Consider the following 20,984-nt stretch of genomic DNA (forward strand, 5'->3'; position numbering starts at 1 on the left):
TGGACTGGATGGGCCATGGGCCTGATCCAACATGGCTTCTCTTATGTTCTTCTGGGACACAGAGTGTTGGACTGGATGGGCCATTGGCCTGATCTAACATGGCTTCTCTTATGTTCTTATGTGACACAGAGTGTTGGACTGGATGGGCCATGGGGCTGATCCTACATGGCTTCTCTTATGTTCTTATATGACACAGAGTGTTGGACTGGATGGGCCATGGGCCTGATCCAACATGGCTTCTCTTATGTTCTTCTGGGACACAGAGTGTTGGACTGGATGGGCCATTGGCCTGATCTAACATGGCTTCTCTTATGTTCTTATACATCCCGGAAGCTAACAAAACATACATCAAAGAACTGTATCTTAAAAACGACTGCTCAATTTTGATTACGGATGAAAAACAGCAGCAGCAAAACACTTCATTAAAAACCAAAGCTAAAATGCGTACAAAACCATAAAACCGACAACTAAAACGCTGGGCCGGAAGAGCAATCACGGCGGGAACACCAAACAAAACGGAAGTGCCACTGTTCGAACATAGTATTCAATATTTTCGTTTTGAATTGCCCCTTAAAGTAAAGTAATCCTATGTCCTCTAACCCATGTACAACCTCCACCTTATACTGTGTAACTTTGACCCACGGTTCCACGTTACTTAATTCTTAGATGATAAAATAAAGCTTTAAGAGATTAAACCGATCACAACTGGGGGCTATAAAAATAAAATATGCCGCTTTGACCCAACGCAGCAGTCTTTAAGAACAAAGCACAACCAATCAGGGGTGGAATTCTTGGCCCCGATTCTTGGCCAGGCCCTGCATGTTTCCTTTGAAGGCCTACCTCTGTACTGCCTCCGTTGCCGCCTGTCGAGGTGCGAAGTGATTCCTCATCGACTGTATGACGGCCGCCGGGAAACTCTCCGGATTGCTTTCCATGTAATTCAGGACGTACATATCAGCGTCGGTGATCACAAAACGGTGGCTAAACACTGGAGGAAAAAACGGCCAGTTGGCATCGCTGTGAGCAGCGTTTGGGCGCTGCTTTCCCAAGGCGGGAGAAAACCATCCGCTTGTGCTTTCTATCTCTCACACGTAGAAAGTCCAGGAGAAGGAGGAGGAGTTGGATTTATAACCCGCCCTTCACTCCGGGACTGATTTCCCACTCGCCTTATGCCACTCTCCTGCTCCCCTTCTCTGTGGGGCTCCCGTTGGATTTCACACTATCTGCCCCGGGGCTGCAACTAAGCTTTGCCTTTTTCAGGCGGCAAACAGACACAGGTTTTTAGAGGATCTTGTTTGCTGCGCGAAAGAAACAGAGCAAGTTGCAGCCCCGGGGCACATGGTGTGAAACCCCATGGGTTGCCCTAAGTCAGCTGTGAGTTGAGAGCACGGGGTTTTTTTGCAGTAGAAATTCCTTTGCATATGAGGCCGCACACCCCTGATGAAGCCAATCCTCCTGGAGCTTACAGCAGGCCCTGTACTAAGAGCCTTGTAAGCTCTTGGAGGATTGGCTACCTCAGGAGGGTGGAGTCTAATATGCAAAGGAGCTCCTGCTACTAAAAAAAGTCCTGGTTGAGAGCAAAACTTGGTAGAGAGTCAGTTTGGTGTAGTGGTTAAGTGGGTGGACTCGTATCTGGGAGAACCGGGTTTGATTCCCCACTCCTGCACTTGCAGCTGCTGGAATGGTCTTGGGTCAGCCATAGCTCTCTTATCTGGGAGAACCGGGTTTGATTCCCCACTCCTGCACTTGCAGCTGCTGGAATGGCCTTGGGTCAGCCATAGCTCTGGCAGAGGTTGTCCTTGAAAGGGCAGCTTCTGGGAGAGTCTCTCAGCCCCACCCACCTCAGAGGGTGTCTGTTGCAGGGGGAGAAGATATAGGAGATTGCAAGCCACTCTGAGTCTCTGATTCAGAGAGAAGGGCGGGGTAGAAATCTACAGTCGTCTTCTTCTTCACTTGCAGCTGCTGGAATGGGCTTGGGTCAGCCATAGCTCTGGCAGAGGTTGTCCTTGAAAGGGCAGCTGCAGTGAGAGCTCTCTCAGCCACACCCACCTCACAGGGTGTCTGTTGTGGGGGGAGAAGATATGGGAGGGCATAAGCCGCTCGGAGTCTCTGATTCAGAGAGAAGGGTGGGGTATAAATCTGCAATTCTTCTTCTTCAAAAAAAATTTACATCTTTATTTCCTGCTTTCCTGACACCTGTGGACTCACCTTCCACCGTGGCTCCAACAGTGAGATCAGCTGGTTCATAGTAAACGGGGTTGTCTGAGGAGGAGCCGGGCTTGGGGACTCTCGTCTTGTTCAGGTATTTGCCCGCGATGATCCCCGAATTGCGCACGGGAGGCTCGTAGATGCTCATCATGTCTGTGGCGAGGTAATAGGAGAGGACGAAGCGACGCTTTCTGTCCTCCGGATTTGGAGACTCCTGCAGAGGTGGAAGTGAGAGGCGATGAGCCACGCTGGGTCAGGGTAGCGTAGAGTGGTTAGAATCTAGGTTGGGTTCCGGAGATGCACCCTTTTTCAAATCCCCGCTCAGTTCACAACGGACCTTTTTAGTCACACTCTTAAACTAATCTAATCTACTGGAGTTTACAGTAGGCCCTGTACTAAGAGCCCTGCAAGCTCTTGGAGGACTGGCTACATCTTGGAGGATTGCCTAAAGGCCAATGCTATGCTGGGAATTATTAGGAAGGGAACTGAAAACAAATCAGCCAGTATCATAATGCTCCTGTATAAATCGATGGTGCGGCCTTATTTGGAGTCCTGTGTACAATTCTGGTCATCACATCTCAAAAAAGATATTATAGCATTGGAAAAAGTCCAAAAAAGGGAAACTAAAACGATTAAAGGGCTGGAACACTTTCCCTATGAAGAAAGGTTGAAACGCTTGGGGCTCTTTAGCTTGGAGAAACGTCAATTGACGGGTGACATGATAGATGCTTGCAAGATTATACATGGGATCGAGAAGGTAGAGAAAGAAGTCCTTTTCTCCCTTTCCCACAATACAAGAACTCAAGGGCACTCCATGAAATTGCTGAGCAGTTGGGTTAGAACGGATAAAAGGAAGTCCTTCTTCACCGTAATGCCCTCTACATGGGGCTGCCCTTATACCGAACGCAGAAACTGCAGGCAGTGCAGAACGCGGCGGCCAGGCTGTTGGTGGGACTACCTCGGTGGGAACACGTGCAGCCTGGGCTGCGGGACCTGCACTGGCTGCCGGTTGTGTATCGTGTTTGCTATAAGGTGCTGGTTATTACCTTTAAAGCCCTATATGGCCGAGGACCTGCCTACCTTAGGGACCGCCTCTCCCCATATGTTCCCCAGAGAGCACTGAGATCTAGTTCTCAAAACCTTTTAAAAATCCCTGGGCCAAGAGAGGCTAGATTGAAAACAACGAGGGAGCAAGCCTTTTCAGCAATGGCCCCCCGATGGTGGAATCAACTCCCAGAGGTGGTGCGAGCCCTGCGGGACTTGAATCAGTTCCACAGGGCTTGCAAAACCATCCTCTTCCAGCTTGCTTTCAAGATAGAACCCGGCTAAATTGACTTTTAGCCATCTTATACATGACTGTGAACTGCAGCACCTTAACTATTAACTTATAACAGCTGTTTTATCTATTTTAACCTAATCTATAACGGTAATTTAATTGTATTTTAATTTGTCTTTTGTCTCGATTGTATTTTATTGAAATCATGGTTGTCCCATGTCTGTGAGCCGCCCTGAGCCTGCCTTCGGCAGGGGAGGGCGGGATACAAAAATAAATTTAACTTACCTTACCTTACCTTACCTTACCCAAAGGGTGATTAACACATGGAATTCACTGCCACAGGAGGTGGCGGTGGCTACAAGGATAGCCAGCTTCAAGAGGGGATTGGATAAACTTCTGGAGCAGAGGTCCATCAGTGGCTATTAGCCACAGTATATTGTTGGAACTCTCTGTCTAGGGCAGGGATGCTCTGTACTCTTGGTGCTTGGGGTGGGGGGCAACAGTGGAAGGGCTTCTAGTGTCCTGGCCCCACTGAAGGACCTCCTGATGGCACCTAGTTCTTTAGCCACTGTGTGACACAGTTGGACCGGATGGGCCATTGGCCTGATCCAACCTGGCTTCTCTTATGTTCTTATGTGACACAGAGTGTTGGACTGGAGGGGCCACTGGCCTGATCCAACATGGCTTCTCTTATGTTCTTTTGTGACACAGAGTGTTGGGCTGGATGGGCCATTGGCCTGATCCAACATGGCTTCTCTTATGTGACACAGAGTGTTGGACTTGGATGGGCCACTGGCCTGATCTAACATGGCTTCTCTTATGTTCTTTTGTGACACAGAGTGTTGGGCTGGATGGGCCATTGGCCTGATCCAACATGGCTTCTCTTATGTTCTTATGACACAGAGTGTTGGACTGGATGGGCCACTGGCCTGATCCAACATGGCTTCTCTTATGTTCTTATGTGACACAGAGTGTTGGACTGGAGGGGCCATGGGCCTGATCCAACATGGCTTCTCTTATGTTCTTTTGTGACACAGAGTGTTGGACTGGATGGGCCACTGGCCTGATCCAACATGGCTTCTCTTATGTTCTTTTGTGACACAGAGTGTTGGACTGGATGGGCCACTGGCCTGATCCAACATGGCTTCTCTTATGTTCTTTTGTGACACAGAGTGTTGGGCTGGATGGGCCATTGGTGTGATCCAACATGGCTTCTCTTATGGGACACAGAGTGTTGGACTGGATGGGCCATTGGCCTGATCCAACCTGGCTTCTCTTATGTTCTTATGTGACACAGAGTGTTGGGCTGGATGGGCCATTGGCCTGATCCAACATGGCTTCTCTTATGTTCTTATGACACAGAGTGTTGGACTGGATGGGCCACTGGCCTGATCCAACATGGCTTCTCTTATGTTCTTTTGTGACACAGAGTGTTGGACTGGAGGGGCCATTGGTCTGATCCAACATGGCTTCTCTTATGGGACACAGAGTGTTGGACTTGGATGGGCCACTGGCCTGATCCAACATGGCTTCTCAACATGGTAAAGCCGCACAGCACTCACTGTCTGTCAGCACCAGGGCAGGCCAGCAGCAGCAGGAAGGACCAGCGTCCTGAAAGGGCGCCACCACTGCTCCCTCCTCCCTACTTCCTGGATGAGAAGGAAGTTGGGGGGAGGGAGCAGCGGCAGTGCCCTCTCAGGATGCAGTTCCTTCGTGCTGCTGCTGGTACTGACAGACAGTGACTGCCACGTGGTTTTACCTGACAGACAGTGCCCCGGTACTGACAGACAGTGGTTTTACCTGTCAATCAGCTGATCAGCGGGGGGGGGGTGCCTTTAGATAGCCCAGGAGCGGCACTCATTGAAATAGACCTGGGGTGGGGAAGGGAGGGAGGAAGAGGTGCAGCGGGGAGGCGTGGGGGGCACGGTGCCACGGGCCAGAGGCATGGGGGACACAGGGGGGGGGAAGCAGGCTGCGAGGCTGCCTAGGGTACCATGAGCCCTCAGGCCGGTGCTGGCCACCTCGCGATCTCATTCTTTACTTGAAAAGGGAGAGCGTTCTTCACGAGACGTCTCACCATCGTGACCGCGTAGCGCAACACTTTACGGTCGTTCTCCAGCATCTTGATGACATTCTTCTTCGGAGGGTTTGGAATCAGGTTGAAGCAGTTCTGGAGAGAGTCTTCAATGAAGCCATAACCGTTGTAAGGAGGGATTATCTGCCATTAAAGGGAACCAAGGAGAAGAGATGATAATGCTGGAACATGTAACTTAGAGCAGGGGTGGCCGAACTTGCTCACTTGCTTATTTATTTATTTATGAGATATACAACTTAACGTGAGGGCCACACAGAATACATGCCAGATGTCTGAGAGCCACAAGACATGAACAAATACACGTCTTTATTAAAACTCTTAATACTTTCTTTGCTCAGAAAGGTAAAATGCATACGTATGCACAGTTTGGCCACCCCTGACTTAGACACTGTAAATGGAACTCTATTCTGTCCAGGATGCTTCCGTTTCCACTGCTGCTGTGTTATCTAGCAGGGGCCTCAACATCCCTAGAGAGCCAGTCTGGTGAAGTGGTTAAGTGTGCGGACTCTTATCTGGGAGAACCGGGTTTGATTCCCCACTCCTCCACTTGTACCTCCTCCTCCACAACATGCTGAATCTCAGAGCGGCTTACAATCTCCTTTATCTTCCTCCCACACAAACAGACACCCTGTGAGGTAGGTGGGGCTGAGACAACTCTCCCAGAAGCTGCCCTTTCAAGGTCAGCTCTGCAAGAACTATGGTTGACCCAAGGCCATTCCAGCAGCTGCAAGTGGAGGAGTGGGGAATCAAACCCGGTTCTCCCAGATAAGAGTCCGCACGTTTAAGCATTACACCAAACTAACAGAAATAAAGTGCACAATTGTATCATCCAAAAACCATTGTGCGCCCGCCCCCCCCACCCCTAGGTCTGTGGAAAAATTTTCTTCCACAAATCCGGTCCCTGGTGCCCAAAAGGTTGGGGACGGCTGGCTTAATAGACTTAGGAAATCTTGCATCGATTTCAACAAGACTTTCACAGGAAGGGACTGGGGATTGGAGTCCTGGCCTCATGGACTGACAGCTCCACCATCTTATATCCCTCTTTCAAAAACCTTCCCGCCACCTGTTTCACTTCCTCCGGGGGCGGCTTCTTTATATCGACCGGCTGGAAGTTATCGATGCCGAACTTGTCCCGGTAGAACTTCCGAGTGAACTCGTCACAGTCGTAGATGAAGAAAGAGCGCCCGAGAAGGGTGGTGGACTCGCCCACCGCAAAATCTTTCGCTGTGAACCATTCCAGGACTTCGTGATCGGAGACCTCCAGCACACAAGTCGGGAAGGTGTCTTGTGGAAGAAACACAGGTTGGTTAGCTACGGGTAGCCTTTGGGGTCTTTACCCAAAAGAAGAAAAAAAGGTGCAGTTTCCAGGGAAGAAAGATAAAATAACAGGGTTGGTTTTTTTTTTGCTGTGCAAGAATAACGAGGCAAACAATATGCAGTGTTTAGGCGGTGAGCGGATTTATGCTCGCCCGCAGAGCCAAATGGACCCAGAGCGGTTTCAGGAGGCCCTGCGGGATCCGATGCCCCCTGGCGTTTCATTGAATGGGTTAGTGGAGGACGGGGTACTCCCGGTTCTCCACTGCCATCGATGACATCGCTCCCTGGCGCCCTCTTCGTTGTCACACCAAAGCTGCCCCGTGGTATACCATGGAACTGCTGAGGACGAAACAGCAACTTAGACAGCTAGAGCGAGTGCGGCGACGTGCTCGTGACGAAAAGTCAAGAACCTCTTATAGAACGTTTATGAAGGTCTATGAAGGGGCTATGAAGTCCGCTAAAAAAGAGTTCTATGCGGCCTCCGTAGAGTCTGAGAAGTCACGCCCAACCCAACTTTTTAGAGTAACTGTCATCAGGCAATCAAAATAGTAGAGAATTGGATATTGGCTCTGAGGCTTTTGCGACATATTTCGCAGATAAAATCTCCGCCAGGACCTACCCGCCACGATTGATACAGTACGCGAGCTGGAAGCCCCTTGGCAGTCTTCTGGTCCTATATTGGACTGCTTCAGCGGGCTCTTACTGGAGGATATGGACAGGATCCTGGCTGCTGTGAAGCCTACCACTAACCCCCTGGATCCCTGTCCATCTGGCTGGTGAAAGCCAGTCGGGATGGTATCAGGGATTCTCTGGGTGATATCGTCAACTTGTCCCTTTCAACAGGGACCTTCCCAGAGATATTGAAGGAGGCAGTGGTTCGTCCGCTTTTGAAAAAACCCCATCATTAGACCCTGGGGTCTTGGCCAACTACCGCCCAGTTTCAAATTTACCGTTTCCTGGTAAGGTAGTTGAGAAAGCGGTGGTGGAGCAGTTACAGGTTTTCCTGGATGAGACATCCGCCTTGGACGCATTCCAGTCCGGCTTTCGCCCGGGCCGTGGGACGGAGACTGTCCTAGTCGCTCTCACAGATTACTTAAGACGGCACCTGGATCAAGGCGGGTCAGCGCAGCTGATACTTCTTGATCTGTCAGCAGCATTTGACACGGTCGATTACGACCTTATGATCCACCGCCTCGCTGTCGCCCATCAACCCCTCAAGCACCACCTCCTCTTTCATCAATTGGGGCAAATGCCCCAAAGCGCTCTTACCTTTTCTCTCCACGGTTTTCTTGGGCAGTCGTTGGCGTCTTATCAGTACAGGGAAAGGGTCTCTGCCATCATTCCTTTCATGGCATTCCCGCACCTCCACGGTGTCGTCCGCCAAATAGTAGTGAATGATGAAACGCCGGGACTCGCCAAACATGTTTACGGTGTCATCCCATACGGCATAGAAACGAAGGACCTGATTTAAGGTGAGAAAGGGGCCAGAGCTCAGCAATGGCACATACTCATCTCCCATTTAAGCGGGGCTTTTTTCGTAGCAGGAACTCCTTTGCATATTAGGCCACACACCCCTCTTATGTAGTCAATCCTCCTGGAGCTTACAGGGCTCTTCGTACAGGGCCTACTGTAAGCTCTTGGTGGATTGGCTACATCAGGAGTGTGTGGTGTGGCCTAATATGCAAAGGAGTTCCTGCTACAAAAAAGCCCTGCATATAAGATTCTACCCCAGCTCTTCCGTTAAAAGGATTGCAGGTAGGAGGGCTGTCAGACAGACCCTGAAAAGGGAGACAGTACTGGATGAATTGGGCTGATGATCTAATTCAGTCATTCTTTACAGACGCAGCAGTGTCAAATCCAGACTCTGCTGTAAAGCTCACTGGGTAACCTGGGGCCCTGCAGGCCCTCTCCATCTGATGGACCTACTTCGCAGGACTGTTGTGGGAAAGGGAGTCATGTACGTCGCCCCAAGCTTTTTGGAGGGGGGGTAGGACAAAAATGGATGGAGCAAATTACATAGGGGTGTCCTCCTTGCAACAAAGGGGGGTGGGGAACATGAGCTATACATGGCAGTATGGGCCACAGCCCCCGTCCCCTCTGCTTTTTGTACAAGACCTTCCAGAACTGGGAATTATTCCACTTTCCTCTTCCTCTACCTATTCTTTTTGGTGGACTGCCCCCTATGTAATTTTTGCATTGTTTCACACACCATGTTAATGCTTTGCTGCAGTCCCATTTTCAGGTTTCCACTTGGTTTCAGGTTTCTGCAGTATTGCTTTGTCTCTTGGAAGTCCCGTCCCATGGACTGTATTGACTTACTCTGCGTGATGGGCCAAGTCCCAGTAAGAACACTGGGCGTACATTTTTTTAAAACGTACATTTTTTTTAAAAAACAGGCCAAGAGGCAAAGCAAGCAAACAGGTACATTCTTATGTTGCAGAGATGCTGTTGCAATGGTCTTCACAGCCCAAAGCGGAGCAAACTAGGATTGCCACCCCCCCCCAGGTCCCAATGGGGGTTCCCCCAATTTGGGGGGCTTTGAAACCCCACTCCCAAAGGCATTGCAGATGCGATGACATCACTTCTGGGTGCGTTGCAGATGTGATGACATCACTTCGGGGACACGTTGGTATTTCGGTTTGAGAATAAAAAACCCATAGAGCAGGGGTGTCAAACATGTGGCCCAGGGGCCGAATCAGGCACCCAGAAAGCTTCTATCAGGCCCATGAGCAAATGGCTGTCATCTGCTTCCTTCTCCCTCTCTCTTGCTTCCTTCCTTCTGCATCTCAACTTGCTTTGCCAGGTTTGCTCAATCGCACAGGAGCTACAGAGCAAAACCTCTATTTTCTCCATTGGCTGAGGCTCCTCCCCCTCATGGTCCCCTGGGGAGGGAGGGGAAGAGCCAGAGCTTCCTTTGCCCAATTCCCTGGATCCCATGGGAGAAATACAAAGAAAGAACTTTTAAGACCAACGAGTGCTAATGTTTTAAGCATATTTCATTTGAAGTTTTTTTTAAAAAATCTTTAGTTGTGTTTGTGTTCTTTATAAAGTTTATATCTCTGCTACCTAATCTTAAATAGGTATGCTCATGGCCCAGCCCGACAAGGTCTCATTTATGCCAGATCTGGCCCTCAAATGAGTTCGACACCCCTAACATAGAGTTTCACCCAAATGCCAGAGTGTCCCCGCGCAACGTCCCCACCGACCTCCCCAGAGCGCCCCCCCAAATCCGCCCACCAGACAGAGACCTATCAACCCAAGAGCAAACACTCACATGGGACACCAGATGCTCGGTGCAGGCAGCGCTCTGCTGAAACGGGCACCAAAAAGTCTCACTGTCCCAGAATCCTCCTTGCCTATGGCCAAGCCCTAGGGCTCATGATATGAGGCCTCCCCGTGACCCACCTTTTTGTCAAAGGCCAGGAACTGTTTCAGCTGGTCAAAATCCGAGGGCGTGACGTACATGCGCAGAGGCATTTTGCGCAACTCCGTGTAAGGGTCGAAAATCATCTTCTCCGGGGGGTTCAGCTCAATCCCTTGGCTCTCCAGGAACGTCTAGGGGAAGACAGAGGAGGGTCAGAACGTTCAGGGGAAAGGAGGCAAAGTTCGAGGGCTGTACTAGAAAGGGGAGCCTTCCCGGTAAGCTTAAACACATCACGGATCTGCATCTCCCGTAATGTGTTTCCAGCGAACGCCTGATATAATAATGACACAGCATCCAAGTTTATCCTGGAGAGGAGGTGGATGAGAAGTGATATGATGACCATCTTCAAGGACTTGAAGGGCTGTCATAAAGAAGATGGTGTGGAATTGTTTTCTGTGGCCCCAAAAGGTAGGACCAGAACCAGTGGGTTGAAATTAAATCAGAAGAGTTTCCGGCTCAACATTAGGAAGAACTTCCTGACAGTTAGAGTGGTTCCTCAGTGGAACAGGCTTCCTTGGGAGGTGGTGGGCTTTCCTTCCTTGGAGGTTTTTAAACAGAGGCTAGATGGACATCTGACAGCAATGTGGATCCTACGAATTTAGGGGGAGGTATTTGTGCGTTTCCTGCATTCTGCAGGGGCCTAGACTAGATGACCCTGGAGATTTCTTCCAATTCTATGATTCTATTCTAACTACCAAAAAAAGACTAAATTCTTAAGAGTGTAGGCTTATCACTTGAAGTCCCTGGTTTAACATGTGACATTTGTGGCATGTCAGGGAAGAAGACTGCAGATTTATACCCACCCTTTCTCTGAATCAGACACTCAGAGCGGCTTACAATCTCCTATATCTTCTCCCACCACAACAGACACCCTGTGAAGTTGGTGGGGCTGAGAGAGCTCTCATGGCAGCTGCCCTTTCAAGGACCACTCCTGCAATAGCTATGGCTGACCCAAGGCTATTCTAGCAGGTGCAAGTGGAGGAGTGGGGAATCAAACCCGGTTCTCCCAGATAAGAGAGCTCTGGCTGACCCAAGGCCATTCCAGCAGGTGCAAGTGGAGGAGTGGGGAATCAAACCCGGTTCTCCCAGATAAGAGAGCTCTGGCTGACCCAAGGCCATTCCAGCAGGTGCAAGTGGAGGAGTGGGGAATCAAACCCGTTTCTCCCAGATAAGAGAGCTCTGGCTGACCCAAGGCCATTCCAACAGGTGCAAGTGGAGGAGTGGGGAATCAAACCCGGTTCTCCCAGATAAGAGAGCTCTGGCTGACCCAAGGCCATTCCAACAGGTGCAAGTGGAGGAGTGGGGAATCAAACCCGGTTCTCCCAGATAAGAGAGCTCTGGCTGACCCAAGGCCATTCCAGCAGGTGCAAGTGGAGGAGTGGGGAATCAAACCCGTTTCTCCCAGATAAGAGAGCTCTGGCTGACCCAAGGCCATTCCAACAGGTGCAAGTGGAGGAGTGGGGAATCAAACCCGGTTCTCTCAGATAAGAGAGCTCTGGCTGACCCAAGGCCATTCCAGCAGCTGCAAGTGGAGGAGGGAGGAATCAAACCCGGTTCTTCCAGATAAGAGAGCTATGGCTGACCCAAGGCCATTCCAGCAGCTGCAAGTGGAGGAGTGGGGAATCAAACCCGGTTCTCCCAGATAAGAGAGCTCTGGCTGACCCAAGGCCATTCCAACAGGTGCAAGTGGAGGAGGGGGGAATCAAACCCGGTTCTCCCAGATAAGAGAGCTCTGGCTGACCCAAGGCCATTCCAGCAGCTGCAAGTGGAGGAGGGGGGAATCAAACCCGGTTCTCCCAGATAAGAGAGCTCTGGCTGACCCAAGGCCATTCCAACAGGTGCAAGTGGAGGAGTGGGGAATCAAACCCGGTTCTCCCAGATAAGAGAGCTCTGGCTGACCCAAGGCCATTCCAGCAGGTGCAAGTGGAGGAGTGGGGAATCAAACCCGTTTCTCCCAGATAAGAGAGCTCTGGCTGACCCAAGGCCATTCCAACAGGTGCAAGTGGAGGAGTGGGGAATCAAACCCGGTTCTCCCAGATAAGAGAGCTCTGGCTGACCCAAGGCCATTCCAGCAGGTGCAAGTGGAGGAGGGGGGAATCAAGCCTGGTTCTCCCAGATAAGAGAGCTCTGGCTGACCCAAGGCCATTCCAGCAGCTGCAAGTGGAGGAGGGGGGAATCAAGCCTGGTTCTCCCAGATAAGGGAGCTCTGGCTGACCCAAGGCCATTCCAGCAGCTGCAAGTGGAGGTGTGGTGAATCAGCCCGGTTCTCCCAGATAAGAGAGCTCTGGCTGACCCAAGGCCATTCCAGCAGGTGCAAGTGGAGGAGTGGGGAATCAAACCCAGTTCTCCCAGATAAGAGAGTTCTGGCTGACCCAAGGGCATTCCAGCAGGTGCAAGTGGAGGAGTGGGGAATCAAACCCAGTTCTCCCAGATAAGAGAGCTATGGCTGACCCAAGGCCGTTCCAGCAGGTGCAAGTGGAGGAGTGGGGAATCAAACCCGGTTCTCCCAGATAAGAGAGCTCTGGCTGACCCATGGCCATTCCAGCAGGTGCAAGTGGAGGAGTGGGGAATCAAACCCAGTTCTCCCAGATAAGAGAGTTCTGGCTGACCCAAGGCCATTCCAGCAGCTGCAAGTGGAGGAGTGGGGAATCAAACCCGGTTCTCCCAGATAAGAGAGCTATGGCTGACCCAAGGCCATTCCAGCAGGTGCAAGTGGAGGAGGGGGGAATCAAACCCGGTTCTCCCAGATAAGAGAGCTCTGGCTGACCCAAGGCCATTCCAGCAGCTGCAAGTGGAGGAGGGGGGAATCAAGCCTGGTTCTCTCAGATAAGAGAGCTCTGGCTGACCCAAGGCCATTCCAGCAGGTGCAAGTGGAGGAGTGGGGAATCCAACCCGGTTTCCCCGGATAAGAGTCCGCGTACTTAACCCCTACACCAAACTGGCTCCTGCTACGAAGGAGTTCCTGCTGCAAACAAAGCCCTGCCCCACCGTGACTCGGAACCACATTTTTCGATCACCACAGCTTGCCTGAGTTCACAATAGCCCTCCACGCCTGATCCTGCAACGGAACGGCCGCGACGCGGTACCTGCGTGAACGGATCGCAATCGACTATCCGGAAGGTCTTGCCGTAGATGGTGATGTTGATGCCCCGGTTGAGGTCCTTCCAGTGATAATGGTCCCCGCGGTCGTTCTTGGGCAGGCGCTGCCGCTTGATGAACTTGCCCTGAGGGATCCCCGAGTTCTCCACGATGGGCTCCATGACCGACATGGAGTCGTCTTCGAGGTAGTAATACATGTCCACTCGCCGGATGCGGAAATGCTCTTCGGTGGAGACGGGGACGTCTTCTTGGAAGTAACCGCTGAACTTCAGCACCTGCGGGGGACGAGCTGCTTTAATGATAACGTTGGCAGGAGAACTTTTAGAGAAATAGCTGGGGAACTGGCAAAAAAAGGCATTGTTAAAGCTGGAAAGGTTAAGCACAGAAGGACAAGCCTTGCCCAGGAAGAACAAGAGCAGCTTCTACAAGGCAAGGCCTTGGACCACAAGTATTTGTGAGCTGAGAGTCAAGAAGCACAGGGATGTGTGGCCTAATATGCAAAGGAGCTCCTGCTGGAATCCCATCCCTGCCTCTCAGCTGAGTTTGTGTGAGCTAGCTCACAGGTTTTTTTAGAAATGGTCCCACAGCAAGCTAATTGATGCAGCAGCTCACAACTTTAATGCCAGTAGCTCACAAAGTAGAGTTTTTGCTCACAAGACTCCACAGCTTACAGGGAGCATTGCTCGGCTCATCTATACAGTCACCCTCTTCCTCAGGAAAAGACACCTTCTTCCAAGTCAGGTTTCAACCATCTACAGCTAAAGGTTATTCATATATATTGCCCTGACCTGGATAGCCCAGGCAAGCCCGATCTCGTCAGATCTCGGAAGCTAAGCAGGGACGACTCTGGCAAGTATTTGGATGGGGGACCTCCTTGGAATACCAGGACTGGGAGGCAGAGGCAGGATTTCTTTAGCCACCTCTCTGAATATCCTTCCAGGCTCCCAGTAGGGAGTCAGTCACCAGAAGTCACTTCCAGGTGCACTCACACTCACACACACAAAATACAAAAATAGCACCCCCCCCAAAAAAAAGATATTTATATATAAAATTCCCTAAACTCTGCTAAACATCACTCCTTGGCGAATAGAAGGAGAAGATGTGAAAGCAGGGACCGACTTCACATTTCTGGGATCCAAGATCACTGCAGATGGTGACTGCAGCCATGAAATTAAAAGACGTTTGCTCCTTGGGAGGACAGCTATGGTGAACCTGGGCAGTACAATAAAAAGTAGAGACATCACCCTGCCAACAAAAGTCCGTATAGTCAAAGCGATGGCATTCCCAGTAGTAATGTATGGCTGTGAGAGCTGGACCATAAGGAAGGCCGAGCGCAGAAGAATAGATGCTTTCGAGCTGTGGTGCTGGAGAAGATTCTTGAGAGTCCCTTGGACTGCAAGAAGATTAAATCAGTCAGTCCTAAGGGAAATCGACCCCGACTGTACCCTGGAAGGTCAGATGCTGAAGACAAAGCCCAAATATTTTGGCCACCAAATGAGTACTCACTGGCCACCAAGGGAGTACTCACTGGTGCTGGGAAAGACAGAAGCAAAAGAAGAGTGGGACAGCAAAAGATGAGATGGCCAGACAGCGTTACTGAGCAGACTTCAGAGGATGGTGGAAGACAGGAGGGCCTGGTGTGGCTTCATCCATGGGGTCGCAAAGAGCCGAACTCGACTGTGTGACTGAACAACAACAAAAACTCATTTTTTGTAAATACTTCATTTTTCTATGCTGGGCTTGGCCGTCGCACATCCTGAACTCAGACGTTCCTGGACAATACCTTTTTGTCGAAAGCCACATGTGCTGGGATGAAGTCCGAAGGCGGGGCTTGTTTGGGCTGGCCATAGGTGAGGGTGGGTCTTTTGTTGGAGAGCTCATCTAATTCAGCCTGGGACAGCTGGTTGACGTGAAGCCGCTCTCTTCCAATCCCTACCGTCGGCAGCCGCTTGAAGGCAAATCCATTCTTGTAACTCAGAGTCTGAGAGCGATGGAAAGCAGTTTTCTAGCGGAGGGGGGGGAAAAAATCCACCATCAAATGCCGTACACGCCAATAACTACACAAACACACTTGCTTAGATAGAAAATTCAGACGTTCTACAAAAGGTTTAGCTGCTCGTGGTTTTTCTCCCAAGGAGAAACGACGTATCTTCTCCCTGTTTAAAGCCAAGATTCTGGTGCAGACAGATCCAGCAACATTTAGGATGGACATAAGGAATGATTGTACACAGAGTGTGACTAAAATGTAGGATTTGCTGCTAGAGGATGTAGTGATGGCCGCATGATTAAACAGCTTTAAAAGGAGATTGGACAGATACGTGAAGGATAAGTCTATCAATGGCAGAGAGGAACTTCTATGAATCCCAGAGCCAGGAGACAATGTCAAGAGGAGCCCTCTCTGCTCTGTTGTTGGCCCTCCAGGAAGAAGAAGAAGATATTGGATTTATATCCTGCCCTCCACTCCGAAGAGTCTCAGAGCGGCTCACAATCTCCTTTCCCTTCCTCCCCCACAACAGACACCCTGTGAGGTAGATGAAGATATTGGATTTATATCCCGCCCTCCACTCCGAAGAGTCTCAGAGCAGCTCACAATCTCCTTTCCCTTCCTCCCCCACAACAGACACCCTGTGAGGTAGATGAAGATACTGGATTTATATCCCGCCCTCCACTCCGAAGTCTCAGAGCGGCTCACAATCTCCTTTCCCTTCCTCCCCCAAAACACACACCCTGTGAGGTAGATGAAGATATTGGATTTATATCCCGCCCTCCACTCCGAAGAGTCTCCGAGCGGCTCACAATCTCCTTTCCCTTCCTCCCCCACAACAGACACCCTGTGAGGTAGATGAAGATACTGGATTTATATCCCGCCCTCCACTCCGAAGTCTCAGAGCGGCTCACAATCTCCTTTCCCTTCCTCCCCCACAACAGACACCCTGTGAGGTAGATGAAGATATTGGATTTATATCCCGCCCTCCACTCCGAAGAGTCTCAGAGCGGCTCACAATCTCCTTTCCCTTCCTCCCCCAAAACACACACCCTGTGAGGTAGATGAAGATATTGGATTTATATCCCGCCCTCCACTCCGAAGAGTCTCAGAGCGGCTCACAATCTCCTTTCCCTTCCTCCCCCACAACAGACACCCTGTGAGGTAGATGAAGATATTGGATTTATATCCCGCCCTCCACTCCGAAGAGTCTCAGAGCGGCTCACAATCTCCTTTCCCTTCCTCCCCCACGACAGACACCCTGTGAGGTAGATGAAGATATTGGATTTATATCCCGCCCTCCAGTCCGAAGAGTCTCAGAGCGGCTCACAATCTCCTTTCCCTTCCTCCCCCACAACAGACACCCTGTGAGGTAGATGAAGATATTGGATTTATATCCCGCCTTCCACTCCAAAGAGTCTCAGAGCGGCTCACAATCTCCTTTACCTTCCTCCCCCACAACAGACACCCTGTGAGGTAGATGAAGATACTGGATTTATATCCCGCCCTCCACTCCGAAGAGTCTCAGAGCGGCTCACAATCTCCTTTCCCTTCCTCCCCCACAACAGACACCCTGTGAGGTAGATGAAGATACTGGATTTATATCCCGCCCTCCACTCCAAAGAGTCTCAGAGCGGCTCACAATCTCCTTTGCCTTCCTCCCCCACAACAGACACCCTGTGAGGTGGGTGGGGCTGGAGAGGGCTCTCACAGCAGCTGCCCTTTCAAGGACAACCTCTGCCAGAGCTATGGCTGACCCAAGGCCATGCCAGCAGGTGCAAGTGGAGGAGTGGGGAATCAAACCTGGTTCTCCCAGATAAGAGTCCGCACACTTAACCACTACACCAAACTGGCTCTAGTTGGTCACTGGGTGAGACAGGATGCTGGACTAGATAGACTGCTGGTCTGATCCAGCAGGGCTCTTCTGATGTTCTTATGAAGGCCTCGGCCTCTCTGCCCTGTTGTTGGCCCTCCAGGGGAACTTGTTGGCCACTGTGTGAGACAGGAGGCTGGACTAGATGGACCCTCCCTGGTCTGATCCAACAGGGCTCTTCTGATGTTCTTATGAAGGCCTCGGCCTCTCTGCCCTGTTGTTGGCCCTCCAGAGGAACTGGTTGGCCACTGTGTGAGACAGGAGGCTGGACTGGATGGACTACTGGTCTGATCCAGCAGGGCTCTTCTGATGTTCTTATGAAGGCCTCGGCCTCTCTGCCCTGTTGTTGGCCCTCCAGGGGAACTTGTTGGCCACTGTGTGAGACAGGAGGCTGGACTAGATGGACCCTCCCTGGTCTGATCCAACAGGGCTCTTCTGATGTTCTTATGAAGGCCTTGGCCTCTCTGCCCTGTTGTTGGCCTTCCAGAGGAACTGTTTGGCCACTGTGTGAGACAGAATCTCACTGGTCTGATCCAGCAGGGCTTTTCTTACGTTCTTAATAGCACAAACTTGTCAGCAAGTCTTAACAGACGCATGAGGCCCAGAAGAAAGCAACAGAGATCTTCATGTTACAGACCTGCTGGGGTAGGGTTCCCAACCTCCAGTTGGAGGCTGGAGATCTCCTGGGATTGCAACCTCAAGGAGAGAGAGATCAGTTCATCCAGAGAAAACGGCTGCTTTGGAAGGTGGACACTGCGGCATTATAGTCCACTGAAATCTCTCCCTTCCCCAAACCCCGCCCACCTCAAACTGCATCCTCAAAATCTCTAGATCAGGGGTGGCCAAACTGCAGCTTGGGAGCCACACGTGGCTCTTTCACACATATTGCACGGCTCTCAAAGCCACCATCAACCAGTTTGGAGAAGGCATTTCTCTCTTTAAATCCCTCCTCCAAGCAAGCCAGCCAACTGCTGGGAGAGAACGTGTTTAAAGTTAAGGTTGCTTTCTTTCCACCTCTCCCTCCCCCATCTATTTTCCTGCCTGCCTGCCTGCTCTCTTGCAGTCCCTGGTTTAATGTCTGATGTTCATGACTTGTGGCTCTCAAACATCTGACATTTACTCTATGCAGCTCTTATGTTAAGCAAGTTCGCCCCCCTCCCCGATACTTCCAGATCCGGAGCTGTCAACCCTATGCTGAGAGGGGGATGCAAGTGACTACAAGTTTAACCTTTATACTGTACTCTACCATAAGAACATAAGAGAAGCCATGTTGGATCAGGCCAATGGCCCATCCAGTCCAACACTCTATGTCACATAAGAACAGAAGAGAAGTCCTGTTGGATCAGGCCAATGGCCCATCCAGTCCAACACTCTGTGTCACATAAGAACATAAGAGAAGCCATGTTGGATCAGGCCAATGGCCCATCCAGTCCAACACTCTGTGTCACACAGTGGCAAAAAAATTTATACATACACACACACTGTGGCTAATAGCCACTGATGGACTTCTGCTCCATATTTTTATCTAAACCCCTCTTGAAGGTGGCTATGCTTGTGGCCGCCACCACCTCCTGTGGCAGTGAATTCCACATGTTAATCACCCTTTGGGTGAAGAAGTACTTCCTTTTATCCGTTTTAACCTGTCTGCTCAGCAATTTCATCGAATGCCCATGAGTTCTTGTATTGTGAGAAAGGGAGAAAAGTACTTCTTTCTCTACTTTCTCCATCCCATGCATTATCTTGTAAACCTCTATCATGTCACCCCTCAGTCGACGTTTCTCCAAGCTAAAGAGCCCTAAGTGTTTCAACCTTTCTTCATAGGGAAAGTGTTCCAGCCCTTTAATCATTCTAGTTGCCCTTCTCTGGACTTTCTCCAATGCTATAATATCCTTTTTGAGGTGCGGCGACCAGAACTGCACACAGTATTCCAAATGAGAGCGCACCATCGATTTATACAGGGGCGTTATGATACTGGCTGATTTGTTTTCAATTCCCTTCCTAATAATTCCCAGCATGGCGTTGGCCTTTTTTATTGCAACCGCACACTTGTCTTGACATTTTCAGTGTGATCTACCATGACCCCAAGATCTCTCTCTTGGTCAGTCTCTGCCAGTTCACACCCCATCAACTTGTAGTTGTAGCTGGGATTCTTGGCCCCGATGCACACTGTTATAGCTGCCACAGTCAGACATTTGACTGTTAAGCTGGAGTTCTGTAGTTCAAGATCTAGTCAAGTTCTTGGAAACTGCAGATCTAACTTTGCAGGATTCTTGCTGTTTCAAACAACGCTGGCTTCAGGGCCTGAGCTGGTGTTCCTTGCTCGATGCCCAGAATGTCTTATTACCATACCATTATTATTATTTTCTATAAGTGGGAAATTAGCACGGCATACAAAAAGCAAGAGGATCCAATCCTTTTCAGAAACAAGGCAATGACTAATTTGACTTTTCGCTGTTCTCTTTTCTTTCCCTCCTTTCCTAATTTCAGTCTGTAGTTAAATACGAAAGACATACACCTTTTCCAATAAATATAAATATTTCTGAAAAGGTTCATTGGGTCAGTATAGTGACAGTAGTTTTTTAAAAAGGGCTCAAAAGTGGAGCTTTTTCTTCTGTTAATGTTTGGGCAGGTCTCCCTGGAGAGGTAAAAACAAACCAAAAAAAACCTGTGGAAGATTAACGAAGTCCCAAATACTAGAAGTTGCTACTGTTAGTCCCAAAACTCTCTTGAAGGTGAAACAGCCGGAAGAATAAATTTTATATCTCAATCTTACATACATTTCATTATTATCACAGTAAATTATAAACAAACAAACACAAATTATAGCAACCAAAGTCCCAGTCCATCAGTCCCATGTAAGCACGTCAGTTTCAGACTTCAGTAGTGTAATGTACTGAAGTCGGAGACGTTCAGACGGCAACATGCTTTATTAGCGAGTACGTCACAAAGACCACATGGCGAGGCCGGGTCCCCTGTTATATACATTTCCCGGAACAACCTTCTTCCGGGTCAGGTCCAATCCTGGCCAGTTAAACTTCCCGCCACTGAACGTCATAGGCGGGCTGCGTTCGTCCCTTCCAGGCTGTGCTGTACTTTCTGGGACGCAACGCCTGACACAGGTAGCTTATTTCAGACGTCAGTAACTTTGCCCCCCAACTGCTGCGGGGCAGGTTAAAGCGCTCGCGCTCGTGCTGATTCCATTGCAGAAAAATGCCTTACGATTTTATATCAGTTCTCTCCTATTTCCAAACCGCAGTTACAACCACTTCTGAACATCAGCAAGTTGGGATTGACAGACCGGGCCTTTGGTTGTTGTCATTTATGTTGAGAACAGAAAATTTATTCTTCAGGCTGTTTCACCTTCAAGAGAGTTTTCGGAACTTGGTTTAACAGCAGCAACTTCTAGCGTTTGGGACGTCGTTAATCCTCCAGCGTTTTTTCGGTTTGTCCTTGCTTCTTCCTGTGGTTCTCCCTGCAAGAGGTGGCAGGCGCAGTTCCAAAAGAGCTACACAAATAAAGATTATTTTTTATTTATTGTTTCAGCTTTTTTATAGCTCACCTTCCCACCACCCCGCCCTGCCCGAGACTCAAGGCGGAGTACAGAATGCAGAGCGAGAGAGACGGAGAGTGCATTCATACAGAATAGCAGCTAGACTGGAGCTCAGCAGCACCAACAAGATTGGGGATCCCTTTGTCAGAATAGAGGAG

At 50.1% G+C, this 20,984-nt stretch overlaps 1 protein-coding gene across 1 annotated transcript in view; it reads right to left on the reverse strand.

Annotated features, from left to right (window-relative positions):
* The window catches only part of EFHC1 (EF-hand domain containing 1), a 29,271-nt gene that overhangs the window by 5,119 nt on the left and 3,168 nt on the right, over positions 1-20,984 (reverse strand). Inside the window, exons 2-9 of the mRNA XM_060257427.1 lie at positions 15,203-15,424; positions 13,407-13,694; positions 10,302-10,451; positions 8,166-8,358; positions 6,643-6,863; positions 5,562-5,702; positions 2,209-2,422; positions 841-988 (exon numbers count right to left, since the gene is read on the reverse strand). Of these exons, the coding sequence (XP_060113410.1) occupies positions 841-988; positions 2,209-2,422; positions 5,562-5,702; positions 6,643-6,863; positions 8,166-8,358; positions 10,302-10,451; positions 13,407-13,694; positions 15,203-15,424 (1,577 nt within the window). The remainder of the gene's footprint in view (positions 1-840; positions 989-2,208; positions 2,423-5,561; positions 5,703-6,642; positions 6,864-8,165; positions 8,359-10,301; positions 10,452-13,406; positions 13,695-15,202; positions 15,425-20,984) is intronic.

The sequence above is a fragment of the Heteronotia binoei genome, chromosome 1 (assembly GCF_032191835.1).
Source record: "Heteronotia binoei isolate CCM8104 ecotype False Entrance Well chromosome 1, APGP_CSIRO_Hbin_v1, whole genome shotgun sequence".
Classification (NCBI taxonomy): Eukaryota; Metazoa; Chordata; class Lepidosauria; order Squamata; family Gekkonidae; genus Heteronotia; species Heteronotia binoei.